This window comes from Zonotrichia albicollis, chromosome 6 (assembly GCF_047830755.1).
Source record: "Zonotrichia albicollis isolate bZonAlb1 chromosome 6, bZonAlb1.hap1, whole genome shotgun sequence".
Taxonomy (NCBI): domain Eukaryota; kingdom Metazoa; phylum Chordata; class Aves; order Passeriformes; family Passerellidae; genus Zonotrichia; species Zonotrichia albicollis.
In genome coordinates, this window is record NC_133824.1 from 52,396,216 (window position 1) to 52,420,124 (window position 23,909).

The window sequence follows — 23,909 nt, forward strand, 5'->3', positions numbered from 1 at the left end:
AAGAGCTGCTCACCTATAAATAGATGCTCTTTTTTCTTTTTAATAAAACTGTGTAGTAAGAGGGAAACAGTGAGATTTCCTGATGGCTTCTGTGATCAAATGGCAAAAAATTCTAAGTGAAGAGCACCACAGTGCTGGTTTTGGATTACAGAGCAGGGCTTCAGAGTTTTTCACGTGAGACTTGTGAGTTGAAAAGCACTTTGAGTCTAGGAAGGTGGGATGCCAGAATTATTTAGTTATTAGTGGGGTGTCCCCATTTGTTTGTATAAATACATTGCTATTAATTCCCATTCTTCATTCAGAAGTTCCTCCTGCAATTACAGAAGTTTAATGGTTAAAGATCTTTTCAAAACTACCTCATTTTCTCCTGCAGTTTAAACTTCTTTGTTTTACTGAGATAAACATCTTCCATCTTCCTGTTTGAGAATACTTTTATTGAGTGAATAACCTCTCTTTATTGTGTGTGTAGAACAGTGTATATTTTTACCCTGCCCCAATTTTACAAGTTCAGCTGGTGAAGCTGGAAAATGGGTTCTTGCTGTGACCTTTCACTGAGTGCCACAGGGTGGGGGCCTAGTGCACGTTTGGCACTTTGTTCCCTGCTTGTCACAGGTGGCTAAAGCGTGCTTTTCTTCAATTTTATTAGCCAAAAGTTCAAATTCCAGTTTAATAAAGGAACTAACTGATCATTTGGCCTGTGTTCTGATTCAAAACCCATCCCAGAATGGATTGTGCAAGAAAAACAGTTGGGCCCTAGAGCACAGCTGCCAGCCTGCCCTCAACCAGAGCAAATGCTCATTTGGAGGCTTGGGTGCTCACCTAGGGCTGACACTGGCATGGAAAAGATATAATATATATAAAAAATATATATTTTTAAAATATATATTAAATTTTATATCTAATATAGATAATTATATAATATATATTATATATAAAATTTGAATATATTATATTATATATAATATAATAGAATTTTATTATATAATTATATAATATATTATCTATAAAATATATATAAATATACATATTATATATATTTTTATATATTATATATTATATGTTATATGTTATATGTTATATGTTATATATTATATATTATAGATGGTATATATTGTCTATTATATTATATTATGTATATATTGTATATTAGGTATTATATGTATAATATATATTAATTGTTACATATCTATAATAATGTGCATAGATTATATATATATAAAAATACATATAATATATGTAATATATATTATCTATTATATATATATTAAATGCATATAATATATAATACCAGATCTGGGGTTAATTCTGGTACAGGCTGCTGGGGATTTGTGGCTGAAAGTGTTCAAGGTGATGATGGAGGTAAAATTAGCCAAAGTGTGAACTTGGAATGTAATTACAGAGCTCTCAGAGTGTTGTAATTGCATTATATGGCTCCTTCTCTGTGCTGTGTCCAGCAGGGAGACTGCTCAGCTTTACATGTTGGTGCTTTATCAGCTGATCTGGAATTTTCAAGACATGTTGCATAATTTGAAAATAGTGCTGCAAGCCCTGTGATGGCAGTTCAGCACTGGGAATGTGCAGTTTTGGCAGGATTTGGGATATTGAGCGGAGCCCACTCCCCTACACTGCTGATAGTGTTTCAGATGCAGAAGTTTAATATCTTGGATAGCTTTAAACATTAATTTATTGAGCCCTGAGGCCAATAGAAGCAGAATTACTTGTTCTTGAGGGCTGGGGGCCTGGATCAGCCACATTTAAACTGTCTGAGGACAGAGAATTCAGGGTGGGTACCCTGCTTTAACAAAAACCCCAAAGTCAGGCTGAACTTTGCAGTGGAGGCAGGGTTTTCCCAGCAGCTCTCACACTGATCTCTCCTGCTCACAGTCTGCAGCAAGAGTCCCTCTGATGAGCGTTTCTGGATCAAAGCAACAAAACTCTATCTCTAAATGTAATTTTAGAAAGAGGAGGAATGCTGCACTAGGCTTAATTGTCCAAATTTGATGCCAGAGCTATGGGAAGATGAAGACTGAACAGAGTCTTTTTGTTGAGAGAGAGAAAACAAATGAGTACAAAGGAAATGTCAGCCTACCATAATATTTTGATTTTTGAAATAATTTTAAATAATTGTTGATTTCTTAGATATTTATAGATGTAGCTTACATATTGTGGCCAGATTGAGAGATTTTGTTTTAGGAACTGTAATTGCTTTCTTACTAAAATGTGTCCTCACGGTCTGTAAATAACCAGAGAAATGGATGCAATTATATGACCCAGTCCAGCCCTTGTTTAGCAGTTAATTTCTCCAGATTTCTATGAGCATTTGTTCAGGCCTACACAGATTTGGTTGTTGGTTTAAATCTAGCCAAGGCTGGTGGTGTCTTAATTGCTACCACAGAGCAACCATTTGGCCTGTGTGAGATGGATGTTGTCAAGGTACCTTCTGCAAGGCAGACATTCATCCACTGGGAATGTATCAAGAAAGTTTTCATTAATTGGTCCCTTTGTTGGCATTTGTGGCAGAGCAGCCAAAAAACTGAGTATGAACAGACACTGTGTCAGGGGGTGAGATTTATTGGCAAGTCTCAGTAAAAAGTGGTATTTACTACATAGCTTGTAAGCAGGGGCAAAGGAGTTTCCTCCTAAGAACAGGCTGGCATTAAATTTACTGAGGTGGTTTGTTGTTTTTTTTTTTTTTTTAAGGCAGGGAAATGTAACAGGAATCCAGCCTCAGTCAGAAGTTAAATAGGAAATAGCCAGTTAATATTTTCCTGCTTAATGTTGGCTGTCTTGCTGCTTCTTTGTAATGTGATGTGAAGTGTTATGATGGGCTCTGTGACGTGCAGACAGATTCACATCGACCTATGGATGTGTCAGATGAGAACACTTGACAGGTTTTGTCCTGACTTCATTTGCTTAACCTGTGGATAATGACAATTACAGCTGATAATGTGTACATGTAGAATAAAGCAGGACAAATGTTTTTAAACAGCTCCCAATTTTGGGATTTTTATGTCCACGTTAATTTCTGCATTTTGATCTTGTCTCTTTGATAAAAGGATGAACTTCATTGTATTGCAAGGGACACACTGGTACTGATTTGTTCATTTTGTCTAAGTGCAGCATCATTGTTTAATTTTGTACAGAGCAAGGCTGTTTGCATGAGGCTTGCTTAAACCCATTTAATTTTTTTTTTTATGCCATAATGTGCTATAAATAAAATAACAGTTTGGACTTAATACTCTGAGGGGCAGAAGTTCTGATTCTGAAATTTGAATGTATTGCCTGTTGGATATTGAGCTTTGATAAAAGAACAAATAGATTGAACCCCCTAATATAAATAAAATAACACTTTGGACTTAATACTGAGGGGCAGAAGTTCTGATTCTGAAATTTGAATGTATTGCCTGTTGGATATTGAGCTTTGATAAAAGAACAAATGGATTGAACCCCCTAATACTGATAATGGGATTCAAAACTGCTTGGTGTTAATCTGTGCAGTTCCCATGAGGAGTCAAAGTTTCATCCTCTTGGATTCCCAGCCATGTGGCTGGGAAATAATGGCTTGGGTTTCTCTCTTCATCCAGCTGCTTCCAATGTTTTCCCCATCCCTGTTTTCCGTTCTGAGCAGCAGTGTCCAGCTCCCTGTGCCAGGACAGGGCTGTCAGTGCTGTGTCCTGCTCTCATGCTGTGTTTATCCAGGGCCACCTCCACCTCTGCCATTTCAGTCCCCCAGCTTTGTAGGGCTTGCATCTCTTCTCTTTGCAGTTTTAATTCAGTTCTTTCATTCATCAAAAATGTGCTGCACCACATAGGCAGAGTGTTCTCTTTGTTGAGTTGGGATTGAATTTCTCTTCCCTGACCATTGCTGAGTGCCTTTCATCACTGCTTATTTTTTGATACAAATACACATCTTTTTGACACATTCCAGGAGGTGATGTAGTGTAGGTTGTGAAAATTGTCTTTTTTTAAAAAGGTAATTCATAGTTGGATGGAAATGATACTTCTCATTGCATTGCATGGATAAAATAATGTCTAGCTATAAAAATAATCTATGCCTAACATGGAGAAAGGGTTAAGGATGCTGAGCTACTGAGTTAATTTGAGATGTTAATATTCTATCATTTGCTCTTGCTTAAAGGTCAGGTTTAGTCACTAGATGTAGTTCTTTCAAAGGTAGAAATATTTGGTGTATCTAAGTAATCCTCTGGTAAAATCCTCCTATTGATTTACTCAGGGCATATCTCCAGCTTCAAATATATCCCTTATTCAAATATAGGCACACATCCCCTATGGAAATAAAGCAGGAATTCCAAACCTGTCTAAACTTGTCAGTTCAATTTAGCAAGGTGATTCCATGAAACTGTAGATGATTTCAGAGTTTAAAATCTTTAATAAATCAGATTGTTTAGAAATTTACTCTAAGTGTTGGTTTTCCTCACTACTTAATGGTTACTTTATGACTCACAATAGTATGTCCAGAATAATTTAAGTTGAATTTTTGAGCTCTGGTGGTTTCAGCATTGTTCTATGCCTGTCATTACTTTTTGAATTTTAGAACCTTAAAAATGGTTTCCACTATGGGGAAAAAAAACCTAAATGGTGTATAGTAAAAATTTTAAAATCTGAAAATATTTCTCTAAAATAATCCTCTCAGAAGAGAAGGTCAAGAATTTAATGCAGCTGCATTTGATTCATCCTTTTTATATTACTTTTCTATTTTCTGCTGAAGATTCCTGCAAAAGCTTGACAACTTTGCAGTAAATATTGGAAAGCAGGAAAGACAAAGCTGTAGAAGGTAGAGAGTACTCCTTAGTTTGATCCTGAAAAAAAAAATTAGAACTGATTTCTCTTCAGTTTCCTCAGACAGAAAAAGCAGCTCTACATTTTACGTGGCTTACTAAAAAGTTATGTCATTTCAGCAGGGAGGAGTTTTTTATAGTTATCTGTGAAAATACACTGCAGCAATTTATTTTTTACTTACAAAAAAGTGATTTAAAATTTGGAAGCAGTAGTGACTTCCCTAAAATGAAGGCTCCTGGTCTGATGTACAGAATTAGGGATGTGGTGCGTCTTTTGTTTTTGGAGTGAATATCCTTTATACACAAGGCAAAATAGCCACAGTAGTGTATTAATTAATTACCAAATGAGAAGGGATAGCACTTTTAAAACCTTTTCTAAATAACCAGCTTTTTAAATCTGGTGTGTGGAAAAGCAGCTGAGTAAAAATTTGACCACATGAGGTGGTCACATTAAGTTGTGTATTCCACAGTTTAGGAGGAGATTACAAATCATTACAAATCCAGTGTAAAACTCAGGCCTGTAAAGCTCCCACTGAGCTGGATTCAGCTGATCCTGACTGGGGCTGTCAATGTGTGTCTTTCATCAGTGCTTATTATTTAATATAATTATGCTTATTTTACACATTCCAGAAGGTGTTGTAGTCTAGGTTGTGAAAATTGGTTGTTTTGTTTTTTGAAAGGTAATTCATAGCTGGATGGAAATCATATTTCTCACTGCACTCAATGGATAAAAATGTCTCCCATACAAAACTGCAACAATGAATAGGGAAAAGGAGATCACCAAAATCCATCATCTCACACAAGAATCTGGTAACCAGGAGCGAGGGAAGGTCCCAAAAAAAGAGCATGATTTGTGTCTGAAGGGAAAAGTTTTTTACAGAAAGGGTGAGAAAGTTCTGGAATGGCTGCCTGGGGAAGTGGTGGAGTCCCCATCCCTGGGTGTGTTTAACAAAGCGTGGATGTGGCACTGGGTGCCAGGGTTTGGTTGAGGTGTTGGACTCGGTGATCTTGAAGGTCTCTTCCAACCCAGTGATTCTGTGAATTTTGGGAATTCCCAAGGAGGTGCTGGAGTCCCCATCCCTGGGTGTGTTTAACAAAGCCTGGATGTGGCACTGGGTGCCAGGGTTGAGTTGAGCTGTTGGGGATGGGTTGGACTCAGTGATCTTCAAGGTCTCTTCCAACCCTGTGAATTTGAATTCTGTGAAGTATTGACACCACATTGCTCCCTCTGAACTGGAGTACTTTTGTAAAGTCTCCTCTGTGTCTGAGTGGCTGAACAGAGTCTGAAACAACTGCAGAGAGGACATTTTGTGTGCTCTCTTGGAGAGGGAAGAGCAGGGCAGTTGAATCAAGAGTGGATTTTTGCTGCAGACAAATTCCTGGATTTGATTAGCAAGCTAGAGAGTGGGAAAATAAGTCAGTAAGAGCATAACAGTAAGTACATAAATCCAGATGAAATGGGGTCACTGGAATAGAAGAAAAGAATAAGAGGAGTATTAGAATAAAAGAGCTGATGTTTGAGGATTTTTCTTAGTGTAGATGTAGTTTGCTAAAGGCATTAGGTGAGAAAGGCCAAGAGAGGAAGGAGCAAATAGGTTCAGAAGGCATGGAGACCAAAATGGAGAGAAATAGATAGAAATAGATAGATGTAGATGCATATTTTAATGAGTAGGTCTCCTACAATGGAGTTGATGAAATTGTTGTCTTTCTAAAATAAAAATTGCACATGCTGCAGAAACTACATTTCCCAAATCTGTAGGAAAGGAGTTAAGGGCTATGTGTTAAATCTGAAGAATAATTAATTTTCTGCATCAATTATTATCTTTCCACAGTACTTTTGTGTGTGGGGCTTCCTGTACAATTCAGAATCATTTCTCAGTCAGACAAGGTCTTGGTGCAGCAAAGGGAAAGTGTGGCCAGCTTGGTGGGAGTGTTTTCCCAACACGGTTGGCAGGAGAGAAGCCAGTGTGCTTGAGTCTGCTTTGGGCAGTCAGTCAGCAATTTTTGTGTGTATTTCTAAGAAACTGATCTGAGAAGGTGTAGACTTTGTGGCCAATCCAAATACCTAGAAGTTATCTATATGGAAAACAATGACTTCATGCAATGACCAAGATTTTTTGGTTTTGTTTGCACCTCAGAATTTTGTCATCTTCAGTTGAAGAGATAGAAAATGGAGGAATCTTCATGGATCACAAGTGTTCTTCAGCTGTATTTTTATAAGGTAGTCTTCAGGCTTGAATGCAGAGGGGACTTCAAAACCAGGATTTAGTACACATGTGAGGTTGGAGGGGCATCCACCTCTGTGTGTGCAAAAGCACCTGAGAAACAACCTGAGGTGGAAGCATTTTGCCCAGCCATCCCTACTGTTGTTGTACAGGGGATTTATGTATTGATAACTGATCATTACTGATCACTGATTTATATACTGATAACACCCATCAGTGCCAATGACAGATCCATCCGTGAGCAAACAGATTCCAGGAGAAGTGCTCCTTTACATATGGAATTTTGTCAGCTACACGTGTTACTAGCATTCTTTCCTTTCCAAAATGAATTATAAACTCAGATTCATTTAATCAGAAATGTGCTTAATCACTTATAGAGCAGGTGTTGTACATCTTAAAATCTGCTTCACATTTCAGTGCCCCAGCTGATGTTGGTATGAAGGGCGCTTAAAGCTCCAGAATAAGAGAAAACTGGTCTATGACACAGTTATCAGGTGGTAGGCCTGAATAGATTGGAACTTATATATAAAATATATATAATATATATTATATATATTATATATAATATATATAATATATTATATATATTATATATATATATTATATAGTATCTAATACATATAATAAACATAATATATATATTATATGTATTTTTATATTATATATGATATTTATTATATTGATTATACTGGGACTTTCTCAACTTAAATGCTGTTCCCTGTTGCTCCATCACATCTACTGAGCAATTTAGAGTAGCAGAAAAAGAGATTACTGGAGATGAATTAAAGCTACAGGAAGATGGAGTTTTGAGGGTTCCTTTTCAGCAGGCATTGGAACCACTCAAGTCAGAATGCTCTGCTCTGCACAAATGAGAAAGAAAACGTGTTACCGTTTTAATTATTATTGCCTGTTTAACGTGGGATTTCTTGAATAACCATGTCCTTGAATAATCATTTCTTAACGAAAATGACACAATTTTGTAGCCAGTGATCCATGATTTTAAGTATTTGGAAGGGCTATTGATTCATTGAACTGGAAGAAATGAAAGATGTTCAGGCATATTTTCAAAAGTAGAATTACATGTAGTATAAATTATATTTGATCATGTATATTTTATTTACCATTTAAAACATAAAAAAAGCTGGGCACATGTAATGCAGCATTCAATTGATATGTGATAGCTTTAACTAAACATTGGTGCTTATGTTTAAAGCTGTTTTTATGTTTAAATATTTTTAATTTTTTTTTTTTAATTTTAAATCTGTGTTTGTGTTTAAGTATGTTTAGCTCTGTGGAGTGTTACAAGAGCTGCCAGCATCTCCAGCATCTCCTCTTGTCCCTGTGTCATGGTCCCCTGTGTGTACCTATTTCTGTTTGTGCTAGTCACTCTCTAGGTAAATTGTCCATAAGGCCACTGATTGGTGCTTATGTTTAAGTATTTTTTAATTTTTTTTTAATTATAAATCTGTTTGTGTTTAAATATGTTTAGCTTTGTGGAGTGTCATGAGAGTTGCCAGCGCCTCCTCTTGTCCCTGTGTCATGGTCCCCTGTGTGCACCTGTTTCTGTTTTCTAGGTAAATTGTCCATAAGGCCAGTGATTGGTGCTTATGTTTAAATCTGTCTTTAAGTTTAAATACTTTAATTTTTTTTTTTTAATTTTAAACCTGTGTTTATGTTGTGTTTAAATACGTTTAGTTCTGCGGAGTGTCATGAGAGCTGCCAGCACCTCCTCTTGTCCCTGTGTCGTGGTCCCCATTTCTGTTTGTGCTAGTCACTCTCTAGGTAAATTGTCCATAAGGCCAGTGATTGGTGCTTATGTTTAAATATTTTTTTAAAATTATAAATGCGTGTTTGTGTTTAAATACGTCTAGCTCTGCACAGTGTCACAAGAGCTGCCAGCGCCTCCTCTTGTCCCTGTGTCATGGTCCCCTGTGTGCACCTATTTCTGTTTCTCTAGGTAAATTGTCCATAAGGGCAGTGATTCCATCAGCAAATTACCCAGAAAATGCCATCAGTGCTCACGGTGACACTCGTGCCACTGTGGCTCTGCCGCCCTTCCAGTGGGATAATCAAACTGGCAGGTTCCTCTTGTGCCCAGCGCCGTCCCCTCCCTTCCTTCGGCTCTCAGCTTAGCCCTTCTCCTTTCCTGTGCCCTCCAAGCTGAGGATGAGGTGCATGATGGATGGCTCCAAACTCACCCCCAGCACCCCAAACCTTTTTGTCCTGTTGTTTTTGGTTGGCAGCACCACCCCGACAAGCAGGCGGCGGGCGCGGCGGAGGCAGAGGAGTGCGGGCAGCGGTTCCTGGAGATCCACCAGGCCTGGAAAGTTCTGGGCAACGAGGAGACAAAGCAGGAGTATGACCTGCAGCAGCGGGGTAGGTTCCTGCCAAGGAGGGCTGCAGTGGCAGCAGCTCCTTATTTAAGCCAGGGGCTGGGAGTGGTGGTGAGCTGGTGTTTGAAAATGCTGTTCAGTGCTGAACGGAATGCTGCTTTCACTCCTGTCCTACTTTCAGGCCTGGATCCATTATTTATAGCTTGAGCTACACATACAGAAAACACAGAATGATTTCCAGCAAAACGTTAGGGGGCATTCTTCCTGATAGTTTGAATTATTATGGGATTTATACTGATTGCATACCTTAGCCCTTTTTATTTTAGAAAGGTAGCTTCATTAATTATTCTTAATTTTAAGTTTTATGCTCTGTTTTGTTGCAGTGTTTTAGATGTAAGTATTAATCCATCTACACCTAAGTGTTCTTTGTGTATGAATTTATAACCAGAACCATTAGGACACGTTGTGGGTGTTAGGTATCGTTCATAATTCATCCACAGTCTAAAGTAGCCTTTCTAAAGCAGGTTTGTAAATAATATTTCAATATAACATATTAACCAGGCAGCTCTAGCACGCATTCCTTTTTATAGCTCTCAGAAAATAGCTTCTTAAAACAGTGACAGGCTGTTGTGAGAAAGAAAGGGGGGAAATGTAGGTCAGGTCTGTCACACATGGGCTACCATTACATGAAGTGATAGGCTGTCTTTCTGCTCTGGCCTCGGGATAGGAGTCCCTCAGCCTTCCATTAGAACCTTCAATAAATGTATATCCACCCTCCATGTTAATGGGGGGAGTCAATAATAGTGGCTTGCCCGTGGGGAAAGCACTCGGTGGCACTCTGCAGTGACACACTGGGGCCGGCATTGACGTGGAGCCACCACCACTGCGGAATGTGCTGATAAAAGGCCACTGTCTGTGCAGCTTGTTATTGAATTCCTGCTTTGTGCCCTGGCACACCATCAGCCCCTGGCCCTCGTGCTGATTTTTAACTCCCCACACAGCTCAGAGACACAAAGGCACCGTGGCATCACTGCAGGGCACAGAGGTACACAGGGGGAATCCTCCACCTAAAGGGCTGCAGTGGGTTTGGTTGGTTAATCTGAGATTTCCCTGGTAATGTGCTAATGAGTGGGTTGGGTTTAGTGTTGGTTAATCACTGGTATATTCACTAAGTCATTGCCTTGATATAGGATTAAGAGAAACATAAGGTACGCTTAAAACTTTACAAGGGTACAAAGAAAAACAATATATATACAATAACCAAAACCAAAACAATATATTAACAATAACCAAAAGAAAAAGGAATTAGAATCAGAACAAAACTTCTAGGACACTTCTCGTGGCTCACCACTTCTGTGAATGCCTCCCATACAAAACCACCACAATAACCTTGTATTTCAGACTTCAGAGAGGGGGAGGCGTGAAAACAGAGTTGTGGAATAAGTATTTTATGGAAAAAAAATTGAATCTTGTTCTATTTGCAATGTAAACAGAATTAAGATCAGACTTAAATAATTTTCTCATCTCAAAGTTATTTTTTAAATGCCTGAAGGTGATGTCAGAACAGGAATTTCTGCTGCCCAGCACTCTCATGCTGTTGTACTCTTACCATTTAATATTGGTTGTGCCTTCTCTTTTCACAAATTGTATGGGCGAAGGAAAAAGGAGATACTAGAGATAACGTTGGGAATCTTTCAGTATCTGGTGAGTTTTACCTAAAGCTTAAATTCAAACCATGGAGTTCCATTTTGCCTGGGCCAGGTTCATCCACTGGAGCAGAAAGCTACATCAGGATCTTGTTTTCCCTTGGGATTTAAGGACATACAAATATGTCCTTAAAATTACAAAAGGACATACACATATGTCCTTAATCTATAAATCAGTTTTGACTGTAATTTGAAGATTATCTATATTTTCTGTGATTCTTTTGCATCCAGATGAGTTTTTTGAAAAGCCATCTCAAGATTGTGTAGGAAAGACTTGGTAAATGAAGGACTCAGGCTGTGCCTCAGGCGTTGGGTGATGGAATATTCTGTTTTAGCACAGAGGGTACCATTCCCAGGGCCACACCCGACACACATGTGCAGGAACATTCTTTCCAGCATGTTCCCTGGCAGCAAAATGATGGGGAGGCAAATTCTCCTTCTCTGAATGCCTGTCAGGCTCCTTCTGCAGCCACAATTCCAGACAAATTCATGGGCACTGCCATAAAGGCTGGCAGAAACAAAGGGATGGAGGCAGCAGCTAAGGGGAATAGTGGTGAGAGAGAGAATGCAGCGAGTTAAGGTGCAGAGGGAGGCCAGGGAGCAGGATCTGAAGGATGGCTCTGTGTGTGTGTGTTTGTTTGTTTGTACCTTCTTGTGTTACACTAGCTCAATCTGAACTGCTTGGCTCAGAAGTTCAGTAGCCAGAGAAGTTCCAAGGAGATGAAATTCTGTGGGGCTCTATGGTTTTAATTTTCTTTTTGTTGGAATTGTTGAGAATAACAAGTGAAATGTGCTTTTATAGCTTAATACTGCTTTTCTCTGAAGGCTTCTCAGTAATCTCCTAATTTTTAGGTGCCTTCAGGCCATGGAATTAAAGGGGAAGGGAAAAACCACTAACTGTTCAGAGGTTAGACTCAAATACTTATCCAAGTTTTTCTGATCTGGAAATCCTATGAGAACTGCCTTTTTGTATGTTTTCTGAAATTTTTTCCAATTTATTGGTTTGCCATATATGAATACCTTTTTATGATGGTGAATCTTTTGCTTACAGTCCCTATGAAAAATTTGGGGGCTGGAAAAAAAAAAACAAAAACTGCATAAGAAGTTACCTATGAAAAATGGACTTAGGGTTTTTTGTCAATAGATTTTCTTCTTAGATTTTTCCATTCTTTGTTTGATATCCCACTTAAAAAAGACGAATATGCAGTTAAAATCAGGCTTGACTCTGATAATTACCAAAAGTTTTTTGTGTGGATAAAACCCATTTCACATTTTTCACATTAGAAATCCCCTGAACCCCATAAGTTCATGCTTTTGTGACACAGCTGGAAAGAAGGAAAACTTCTCAAGAGAACCAGAGAATCACAGGGGCTGGAAGAACCTTCCCTGTGCAGATCCATCTCCCACCTCAAGCCAGTCCTCACTCAGCCTGGCTTTACTGTCTCCAAGGGCGGAGATTCTCAAGCTGCTCTGGGCAAAAAACAGCACAAAAAGTTGTACTTAGTGTAAAGCAGCTCATTTTGTAACACCTGGTGATTAAAGCGGGCTTTGCTGACAATAGCAGGGATCTGCAGAGTGCCAGGTTATGCTCTGTGTGTGACAGAAGTGGATGTTCCTTCTCCAGCCACGGATTTGTGGCTGCAGCCCCTCAGCTGGAGCACAAGCCTTTGAACTCTCTGGAGTTAAATCTCATCTGCAACAAATGCAGCAGGATTGTTTTGGTATTTCTGCATCTCTTTGTTATGAAAATTCTCAACGTGACTTTGTTAAAATTTGAAATTAAAGTAGGTGTGATTGTTTTAAATTGAGACAGCAGCTAAGAAAAGACTCAGGAAAGTCAGAGGAGTCTGAAAAGACTCAATTTTAAGTAATTGTTTTAAAACTGAAAAGCCTATTTAAAAAAATTAACTTGTGAAAGCATCCAGTGAGTATGTGGTGATTTTTATGCAGAGTAGATACTGTGAACAGTATTTGACTGACAGTACATATCTTAAAGTTTAATTGTGTTTGGTTTGAAAAAAAAAATCAATCCTAAGTATGTATGCCTGATAAAGAGCTAGAAAAATCTTTCAAGTATTATGACTATTTTTACTATAACCATAAACTGTTAAAAGGGTTGAATTTCCATTTACTGCTTGCAACCCTTTTCCCTAAAACGCAGCCTTAAATAGCCCAAGAAATATTTATTGTATCTCCAAGTGAAACTTAAATACCTTTCCTCTTTTACAATTTCTGAATGACCCAGCAAGGGCTCTAGTAAAGCTTTACTGAACCAAGCTGCTAATAGTTATTTAATGTTGTTCTGTAGCCTGAAAGAATCTCAGTAGATTTTTCCTTTTAATCTCTTTGAATTGCAGGCTCATAAACCTCTCTGATGAGCCTGCCAGTGTTTTCTTAGATCCTGCAGTTGAGACAATGGAGCTGCAGAATCCTTTCACCTCTTGTTGTCAGACAAATCCAATAGATGGCAAAGCCAGGCAGGCTGTGCTGCTGGGAATTAAAATTTGTTTCCCAAGTTCTGCTGCTCGCAATTCCCCCTGGATGTTCAGGGTGGGTTTCAGAAGTGACAGCTCTGAAGAAAACTCAGCACACAGAATTTTACAGCCTGAGCAGACATCACAGGACCCAGCACTCAGTGGGACATTCCCTCTCTCTTTGGGGCTGGGAGGGAAAATGGGACACCAGTTTGCTTCAGACAAGCACCAGCATGGAGCCATGGTTGTAATAACAGTGATACAGATGAAATAAGGAAGGGCACAAAAATCTGAGAGATATTGGGTTAGATGTTCTGCTTGCAGACTCAGACTGGGCTGTGCTTCTGTTTTTAAGTGGCTTCCTCTGTTTCTGCTATCTCAAGGTGTATTAGGCTGGGTAATGGCTTTAGTAGGAGAGCTAGAAAATAAAAAAACTTTGTTCATCTGTGGAAAATGTTCCTCCTGCTTGAACCAGCCAGGCAAATAAATGCAGTGTGCAAAGCTGCCTGACAAGAGCTGGTACTGGATCATGTGGGAAGTCAAGAGTACTAATAGCAAATTTTGGGTTTTTTTTGAGATAACCAGATTTCAGACTTCATAGAATCACAGTCATAGAATATGCTGAGTTGGAAGGGACTTAGGGGGATCAGTGAAGGCTGTGCACACCCCAGGAATCACACCCTGTGCCTGAGAGCATTGTCCAAATCTTTCCAGAGCTCTGCCCTGGGCAGCTGTGCCAGTGCCCAAACACCCTCTGGGGGAAGAATCTGTTCCTGATATCCAACCTGAACCTGCCCTGATTCCAGGCCATTCCCTGGGTGCTGTCCCTGTCCCACAGAGCAGAGATCAGTGCCTGCCCCAGCTCCAGCCATCCCTGGGTGCTGTCCCTGTCCCACAGGGATCAGTGCCTGCCCCTGCCCCTGGTGAGGATGCTGAAGGCCACCATGAGCTCTGGCCTCAGTCTCCTCCAGGCTGAGCAGACCCAGCGCCCTCAGCAGCTCCTCACACTCCACCCCCTCAGGGCCCTTCCCCTTCCTCGAGGCCTCCTGGGGATGTTCTCTAATGGCCTCATCTCTTTTTTTGTGTTATGGCACCCAAACCTGCCCCAGCACTCGAGGTGAGGCCTCCCCAGCTCAGAGCAGAGCGGGACAATCCCTGCCTTGCTCTGCTGGAGATGCTGTGCCTGATCCTTCAGATCTGAGCATCAGATGGAGAATAACAATGAAAAACAATTTCTGTTCAGCCTAGGAAATGTGAGGATTATTTTTGCCCGTTGATTTTTTTTTTTTATTTTCAAAATTACAATTGCAGAAATGAATTAAAAAAGCTTTGTTGAAATTCTGCTCCCTGGGCTTTGTATTATACCATGTTTGGAATAGAAGAGAGAGCAGACTTTTCCTCAGCTGCTTCTTCATTACTTTAATGGTTGGACTCAAAGGTGTTTTCCAGCATAAATGATGCTGTGGTTCTATGATTCAGTTACTTTACTTGAAGTATGCTAAGCTCATTAATTTGCATTGCATCTTCAGGTGGCCCACCTGCCCTTTTTGTACTTTCTAGCCGTGAGGCATGACCCAGACCTCCACCACCAATCCTGTAAAAGTTTTGAGAGAAATCCTGCTTCATTAATCCCAAATAGGAAGCTCTGGAAGTTTGATAACTCAGTTTTTTGTTACCTGTAGATGTTGTACACTTTTCATTTCATGCTGGATCACTGGGGGATCAAATGGCAACAGATCTCTCAGGTACAGGCAGAACTTGACTTTCTGTGCTCAGAGACTCTTTCTCATAAAAGAGCACTTGGACTGCTCTTCCCCTACAAGTGTTTTTTACAGGAGTTATTTCATTGGTGTTCTCACACACAGCAAGCACTTGGTGCTTATTGGAAGGTTTTTATTTGGCTTCTCCTTCTTCCTTCTCCAGGAATGGGGTTGCCTGAGAGACACTGAGACATCTCCATTTGTAGAGATATTTAAAATCTGCCCATCCTGGTCAGCTTGTTCCAGCTGCCCTGGGGGTGCAGGAGGCTTGGATGGGTGATCTTGAGAGGTCCCACAAATCTGTGAAAAGCACAGGTTCACCTTCACCATTTCAGCTCATGGAGTTGGAGTTACGGCCAGCTTTTGAAAGGCACCTACATCAAAACAGAAGTTTGCCCCTAATTTCACACAAGTGCTGGTTTCAGGGTCTTAATTCAGTAATTTGTTGTCACCATTTATTCCTCCTGGCTACAAGAGAACATGTTCCAGCTTATGCAGATCTATGGAAACCTAAAATTTTAGAGAACTCCAGTTTGAACTGACACAGTGGTCTAGGCAGGACTCTGGTAGGGACCAGACTGACTGCTAGGTATATAATAAACCCATTAATTTCTCAGAAAAGACTGAGCATCTGTCATGTTTGCTTTACAGAAGATAACCTGACAAAAGAATGGCCACTTCATGAACAGATTTATCTTGAGGACATGTCCTGGAATGAAGGTATGAGAGCCTTGCTGCTGGTTCCCAATGCTTTTCTTTGTCCCTCTTAATGTTTTCTCTTTTTTTTCTGCATCTTGCACCATTGTTGCCTTACTTTTAAGTGCTGTTTTTGCTGTTTTGCTCTCTGAGATTACCTGGATTAGAACTTTTCTGTTACATTTGTTTCCCATTTCATCTGCATTTCTCCCCACCCTCACTTGCAGTACCACTTTTCACCCAGCTCTCCTCTGGTATCATTGAGAGTACATAGATTTTTCCCATATCTCTTGGGCATCTTCTTGCCCTTCCTGTGATGGTAGAATGCCTCTGTTTCTTTTTTCATCTGCCACTGTTCCTTCCCTCCTGTCTATTGCTCTGGCTTTTCTTGTTTAATTGCTTTTGGAATAAATGGCTGATATTTATTTTTATTTTTTAACTTTTTTTTTTAAGTTGTGAGGGGAAGAATCCTACTTTCCTTTTTTTTGTTTTGGTTCCTGGGTTAGCAGCCTGTTTTGGAAGCATCCTTGATCTGTATGATTTTTCTTTTAGTATCATCAGATTGTGCACCTTGTAATTACTGGAGTTTTTTGTTTCGGTTGTTTGTTTTTTGTTTTTTTTTTTGAAGAGACTCCATTGGCTCTGGTTGTTCAGTGTAAGAATTCCTCAATCACTGAAACACTTTGAGATTATTTTTTGAGCTACAAAGGTAGCACAGATACTGATACTTACAACCCAGCAGTGGGAGGTTGTTACTAAGAGCAGCTTTGTGAAGAAAATTCCAAATAAATTCTTGATTCTTCTCCAGCACTAAAGGTGTTTTTGTTTTCTTTTTTGGCAGATGAACAACTCTACACTCTGTCCTGTCGATGTGGTGGGAATTACAGTGTCTCCAAGAGTGAAACCAAAGATGTATCTTTGGTTTGTTGTGACACATGTTCACTTGTTATCGAGATCCTGCAATGATTGTTTCAGTGAAGCACATTGAGTGTTACAAACTGTTCAAAAGACTGGGCAAACACGTGACAGAATCTGCTAAGGAAATGTATGTTAAAGAACAGGGGGGCACTACAAGAATGAGTTCATTCAGGGTTAAAAATGACAAGTTCCCCTTTGCTCTCACAGCTGGGATTCTCCTACTGCAGCTCAAGAGCTCATTGCTCAACACCTCCAACCCAGAACAGCAGTTTGTACAACTGGAATGCATCTCCTGATCTAAAGGTCTCTTTCCCAGCAAACAACAGAGCAGCTCCTTCCAATTTCAGTCTGAAGCAGCTCTTGGGCCCTTCTTCTTAGGTTAAATCCTTGCAACAGCTCAGATGACAAAATTCAATCAGGAGGCACAGACGTGAGAATGCTTTGAAGATAACGAAGAGCAAAGTTCAGCAGTGGGAAACAGGAACATTTTCCATTTGTAAGCTAAATATTTAAGTTCATGAAATCCTCCCAAGGGCTGGGGCCTAGGAGGAGGAGGCAGAGGCTGGCAGCTGGAAGCAGTGGCTGTGCCTGCCCCGTGACAGTGGCATCACCTGGAGCAGGAGCACGTGCTGGGCTGAGGCTCTCCGTGGCAGAACAAATGGAGTCATCATTCCTGAGAGGACAGCTTAGGAGGAAGCTGAGCTCTGACCCCACTGGGCAGCCAGAGGAAACCCCACCTGCAGGTCTGGAACCCCACTGGTGCTGTGTTCAGTGCCAGCCCTGGCACCGCCTGCTGATGGCAGGCACATCATTTTGGATGATGACACCAAGTGTATCATTCTCACTCTGAAGTTAGGTGTAATCTCAGAAAGGGATATCTTTGTCAAGTAGTATTTGTGTTTATTCTAAGCAAAAATAGTTCCATTCATTTTAGTAGAAAATACTATGAAAACAGTCAATAGTACATAAGTCTTTTAATCATCAAGAAATCTGTGGCCGTTGGGGCTTGCACGTAGAAATCCAAAGTCATTCAGAGGCCATATCTGTAAAACAAAGAGTTACAAGAGATTTAATCACAATCCAAAGTTCAGTGTTTTCATTTGTTATTGGAATTGTTTCATAAATATTATCATTTTTTCTCTCTTTGGTAAAGAACTTTGCTCACTGATGTGCTTCTCTTACTGGGAGTAATAAATCCTGTGTATTACAGGGAATTGTTCCAGAGTGTGAATTTTACCATTTATACAGGAGATGTGCTTTGCTATAGAGAGCCTCATGGATTCCATTGCTTTTTTCACCCTTGGAAATAAATATGTTCCTAAAGAGCATCTTCCCAATTCTGTGTTTTCTAGCTTGTAAAGCTCTTCATGACTTTAAAGACCAGGTATGTGTTTTTTGGTCCATCTAGGAGGAAAAAAGTACCACACACATGGACATCCTTGTGATGAGGTGTATTTTTATTTTATTTGTATTTTCAAGATGGGCCTTTGAACTGGAAATACCAAACCTTGGAAAAAAAAGATCTGTTGGCTAAAGGTAAACTTAAACAAACTTAAACAGGAATGAAGGGGTGGAGTGCCTGCCACCACCAGGCTCTGGATGAAGCTCCTCTGAGAAGGGACAGTTATTTCCAAAAGAGCACAACTCATCACCAAGTACAGGTGTCAGAGAGTGAAGCTGGCCAACAAACAAATCTTCTCTCCAGAAATTACCTGTGGAGCTGTTCATGTACTGAATGCTCCCAGGAGTACTTTGCTCTGCACAGTCATTAATTACATGTAGGATGGTCTTGGATGCAAAAAAAAAAAAGGCAACAGGAAAGCAAGGACATTCATTTACTCACTGCCCTTTGTCTCCCTTGAATGTCTGTGTCTCTTTCAAAGATGGCACAAGGGGCTCAGCAGGAAGAAGGGAAAGATGAGGATGAACAATCAATGCCCTCTGTGGCTCTAAGCCCATAAAAATTGCACAGCCCTTGCCCAAGATGAAGCAGCCTAGACAGTGAAAGGTGGGCTGCTACCCTGTTCCCAAAGCATCTGTCAGTATTTTAGTTATCTCACTTATTTTTCCTTAGAATTTGATCTTAAGAACAGCAACCTAAGAGCAATCCTGAGTTCATGGAGCAGCCAGAGCTCAGAAGAAGGAGCCTTTGCTGCTCCCTGTGTGGAGTGAAAGAGCAATTGTCTCGTTTAAACAAGGGAGCACAGGCAAAGGCTCAGCTATTTCTGCCCCTGTGATGTGTCCCCAGCAGCAAAGGCTGTGCCAGGAGAGGCTGAGGCAGCTCAGGACAGGCCTGGCAGCTCCAGCAGCTCCAGCAGCTCTCTCCTGGCTGGGGCTGTGCCCTCTGCAGGCTCCTGTGCCCCACCAGGAAGGCAGGAGGACAATCATGCTCAGGACCTCAAGTGCTGTGCATCAGGAAAAGGCTCTTGTGCAAGATCTCAGACAATTCCTGTGGCTCTGGCATGTGCAGTCAGGGAGGAGCAGGAGGAACAGCTGTGACACAGAAGCACAGAGGTGATGTCTTGTCTCTGTGCTGATCAGTGAGCTATTTTAAGTTCCTCACAAAAATACAGATACAAGCCAGCAACAGAAGGGTATTTGTGATCTTGGTTAGCAGCAAAGCTGTAGAATTCAAAGCTGTCCAGAGGGCCTGTGCTGGCTGCAGGCTGGGTGTCAAGTCTTTGTTTGGCCCTGAAGGCGAGCAGAAGTAAAAAGAAAGAAAAATATCCCATATAACAAATGTGAGCTGATCTCAGTAAAGGCCTGGAGAAGGTAGTTTTTCAGTCTGTTCACTCCAGCACAAATCTCATTTCAGGCAACTCAAATCACACCTACTGCAACTTGACTTTCTTTCAGTGAAAGTAATCAAATTAGCTTTAAAGGTTGCTTTGACAGTGTAGTTTGAAATTTGTCACAGTAATCTTAGTGGTAGAGTTAGAATGAAAATGATGTTTTATCTAGTCTGCATATGCAGGGAGAACCTGAGAAACAATACTGGTGCTTGGAAAGAGATGGCAAGCTCTCCTCTGTGAAACAAAGACATGCCACTCTGCCTTTAAAGTTCTGACAGAAGTTGACTGTGACTTGCTCATTCAGACTGGCTCTTCCAATTAGCAGCTCTTTGCCCTCTCTGCTTTGGCCTACATAGATAGATTTGATCTGATGGACGGGGCATAAATGGGGCTAACTAGCTCTTTTGAAGATACACCACAGGTCTAGCTGTGACATGGAGCCTAAATCCAGGGAATGCACAGGATATCCTACCTAGGACAGCATGAAACATGAGTTCTAAGTGGGATTCCCAGTGCTTTTCCTGAATTTGCAGCTGCTTTGATTTCAGCAGCCCCTTTATGGCATGACCTTGTGTTTGGAGTGGCAGGACAAGAATCAAGTGTTGGTATTTCTGTAAGGGTTAAAAACTGCTGCACCAACCCTTGGTCTAAACTTCAGATAAACATTCATGTTTTGCCAAGAATAGGTTGGCTAAACAAATGCAGCCAGCTAGGCTGGCTAAGTTCACTCTCCTCTGTGGAAATCCCTGACTTCCAAATTATATCTGGGGTTTTTTGTGTCTATTCCTAAAAAAGTAACTTAGCACTGAAAGGCACTGTTACATCTGCTGCTCCAAAATCCACTGCAAGACAAAGACACAAAACCTTCCATTCTGAAGGCAGTAAAAACTGTTGGATGGAGGAGAAGCCAAAGCTGCAGCAGGCTGCACTGAAAGCACTCAGAGGTTTCCTGGCCAGTGGCCAGCCAGCCCTGAGCAGGCTGTACCTGCTGCCCTGACTGCAGTGAGCAGCAGCAGCACACAGGAGCAACAGCACTCTGTGCTCATGTGAGCTATCAGGAAGAACCCAACTAGAAACACTCATTTGAAGAACAAATTCATTTTTGCTTTTGTTAGGCACCATCTACTTAAATCTCACAAAAACTTGAATAATCATTACTCTATGCCACTGTCATTAAACAACTGCCTGTGAAATCTGGTTAAATTATTTTGATTAAGTATCAAGTGATTACATAATTATTTTTTTTTAACAGATAATGTTCAGGACTCCTAAAGTAGTGCTTCAGTATGAATTATCTGTGAGTTCCACTCATTGTACAGAGTTTACTTAGGGTTCAGTCCTGTCAGTCACTTCATTAAGGTCTTTCAAACACCTTCCTTGTCAGGGCACAAGCTGGACACAAAATCTATTGCTGTGGAGAGATCCTGTGACTGATTCTGGCTCTCCATACACACAGCTTCTTGATATATCCATTAAAGCAGTGAACAGCAGCAGCTTTTCTGTACCTGTGCACCAGCTTGGAGAAATGCTTTTTCCAGTTGCATTATTACTGCCACATTCTCATTAGAGGAGTGTCAGCAGATGAACATCCTTTGTCTCTTAGCAGTCAATAATTCAAGCTAAAACCTGGGCCATAAAAATAGCCCTGTTGGGAACCAGCCTTTCCCCTCTGGTGTCCAGACAGCAGGAGAAGGGGCAGAGCCCTGAGTAAACACCAGGGCAGAACTCAGAGCAAATGGGAGGAACAGAGGTCACCCCAAATTTGCCAGTAGGGCTGAGGGGGCTCTGTTGTCTGAGGTTTAGAAAGCAATTACTGATTGTGCTCAGTAGCTCCAAGGGGTTGTTTGGAAAAGTCCCAAATTGTGTTCATAAATACTGTAAATTAAGGATATAAGGCTTTGCTAATTGGAAAGATCTAATCTTCCCTGTGTAATACAGGTGGTGCTAAATTATGGGTTTGTGGATGTGTTGAAGTACATGGAGAAAACCTTTTTTATTGTTCTGAATGCACAACTTTAAATCCAGCTTTCTAAAAGCAGGTGCATAACTGTGTAATACACACTCCCCTATTTCTTAGATTAAACTTTTTATGGAGAGGAAATTATGCTATATTTCTTCTTTTTGATAAAGGAGTAAACTAGTAACACAGATAATATCATAAAATAATTCAGTGTGAAATAAAGTTGTAGAATTGTTGAAGCAAAAGGAGAAAAAACTGTGATGGTTTATCCAGTATAATATTCATTTTTTTAGTTTAAAAAGCAGCAAGGCCAGGCTACATGTGCAAGTCTGGAAAGACAATCTTTTCCTCCATTTTGTTTTCTGGACCACAGAGCTACAACAGTGAAAAATCATTTTGCAGAGAGAATCAAAGTAAGGATGAAATGTACATCTGTGCAGTAGGGCGTAGGTGTGTACATTTGTGGTTTTATCATGTTTGGATTTGCTTGCAAAACAATTCATTCCATTTTCACAGCAGTGAAAACTGCTCAGTGCTGCTCCAGTCCTCCCTCCAAAAACCCCGTCACTGTTGATTTATCCTTTTACAGCAGGTGGTGGAGTGTTCGTGCTTTCCTTTCCATTTGCTGTGGCCAGGCAGCTGGGGAGGCAAGTTTCAGTACCTAACAGCCACTCATTAAAAATGCATTAATGCAACTGTTTTTAGATAGTAGAAATTCACATACCTTAAGACAAATGCGTCCTCTTATCAGCCCATAAGGAACAGGTCCGTAGCACCTGGAATCTGTAGAATTCCTGAGATTATCACCTTCTAACCAGACATGTCCTTTAGGCACCTATAAGCAAGATTGAAATGTAAAAAGAAACCAGAACAGAATGGTGTTAAGCACAGTTTGCCTTACAGTGTTTTTCCTGATTTCTGTGCTCTGTATTTCACGACTGTGTAATGAACTAAATTTTATTGAGTCTATGAGACCCACTGCCAGATTTAGAGGGATGAGAAGGAGTGCTCCAAAGTATCTGTTCTATCATGTGCTCAAAAACCAATGGTTTGCAACAAAAAACCCAAAATGAAGATGCAAGAGGTTAGACCAATGTGACAGGGTCATTAATTTAATAGACTTCAAAAGAGGTCATTAGGATGTTGACTGAAAATCTGCCCTCCTGTCGCAGTAACAGCATGAACAGGGCAGCCACACACTCATCAACATCCTGGGGCCAGCACCAAGGCTAGACCTGTTAGTAGATTCATGATGAACTAACTGGTAATTGATTGTGACATCAATTACGAATAATCTCATCATTTTATCGGAGTAGGCTTGTCAAAGTTCTAATTAAGATCACAGTTCATTCTATGTGCAGGCAGAATCCACAACACATTATATTGCAATAATGATGATCACAAAACAGCAAATCCCTTTTTATAATTTGAAAATTAATGATGGTGACCTTATACTATATGACAAAGACCTTTCATTGCCCATATATATTATGCATTAACTATATTACATACCACAGATTCATGGCATTCACTGGCTGACTCAATGACAAAATGAGAAATAGCAACATAGCTGTAATAGTTACCTAAATGAGAGTATGAAGCTTTCTTACCTGAAAAAGTTGCTCCTGCAAGTCTTAAACTAAGATATCTACTTGGGACATACAATACTATTTTGTAATGTTTTCTTAAAAATGTTTCAGATACAAATAACCTCTTTCAAGTTACCAAATAAAATATTTAATAATTATGTTTCTTATTGGGTCTTGTTTCTAAAATTTTAAACCAGGCTGAAAATTTAAATGAAGCAACATATTCTCAATCTAGAGAATATTTAATATGGACTTTAAACATTTATTTTTCCAAAACCAAGTATCCACTTGAAACATTACTATGAAGTATCTACTTGAAACATTACTACAACCACAATTCAGAGGAAAAACATATGGAAACAAACTAAATAAACAAACAAACAGTTTCAAGTGAAACTCAAAGTACAAGTAGCATGAATGTTTTAGACTTGAGCCATGCACTGTAAACACAATAGCCTACATAAGAGAGAGTTGATGGGTAACAGATTAAACAATGTGAAAGACTCCAGAGTAAAGGCAGGTTGTGAACCAGTAAGAACAAATGCAGATGTCCCACTGGAGCAAACTGCAGGTGATACCTGCAGGTTTCTGGCCAGCTAACACTCCCTGGGAACCTGGGCTTGCTCTTGTTTGGCCATGCTGCCCCGTGCCTGTCAC

General features: G+C 40.2%; 2 protein-coding genes across 3 annotated transcripts in view; one reads left to right on the top strand and one right to left on the bottom strand.

Annotated features, from left to right (window-relative positions):
* Window positions 1-18,125, top strand: part of DNAJC24 (DnaJ heat shock protein family (Hsp40) member C24) — a 34,404-nt gene extending 16,279 nt beyond the window's left edge. For both annotated transcript variants that reach the window (XM_074543780.1, XM_005491073.4), the window contains exons 3-5: window positions 9,268-9,400; window positions 15,949-16,017; window positions 16,835-18,125. In XM_074543780.1, coding sequence (XP_074399881.1) covers window positions 9,268-9,400; window positions 15,949-16,017; window positions 16,835-16,959 — 327 coding nt within the window. In that variant the 3' untranslated portion in view covers window positions 16,960-18,125. The remainder of the gene's footprint in view (window positions 1-9,267; window positions 9,401-15,948; window positions 16,018-16,834) is intronic.
* The window catches only part of IMMP1L (inner mitochondrial membrane peptidase subunit 1), a 33,589-nt gene continuing 26,244 nt past the window's right edge, over window positions 16,565-23,909 (bottom strand). Inside the window, exons 5-6 of the mRNA XM_005491072.4 lie at window positions 22,388-22,498; window positions 16,565-17,954 (exon numbers count right to left, since the gene is read on the bottom strand). Coding sequence (XP_005491129.1) covers window positions 17,886-17,954; window positions 22,388-22,498 — 180 coding nt within the window. The 3' untranslated portion in view covers window positions 16,565-17,885. The remainder of the gene's footprint in view (window positions 17,955-22,387; window positions 22,499-23,909) is intronic.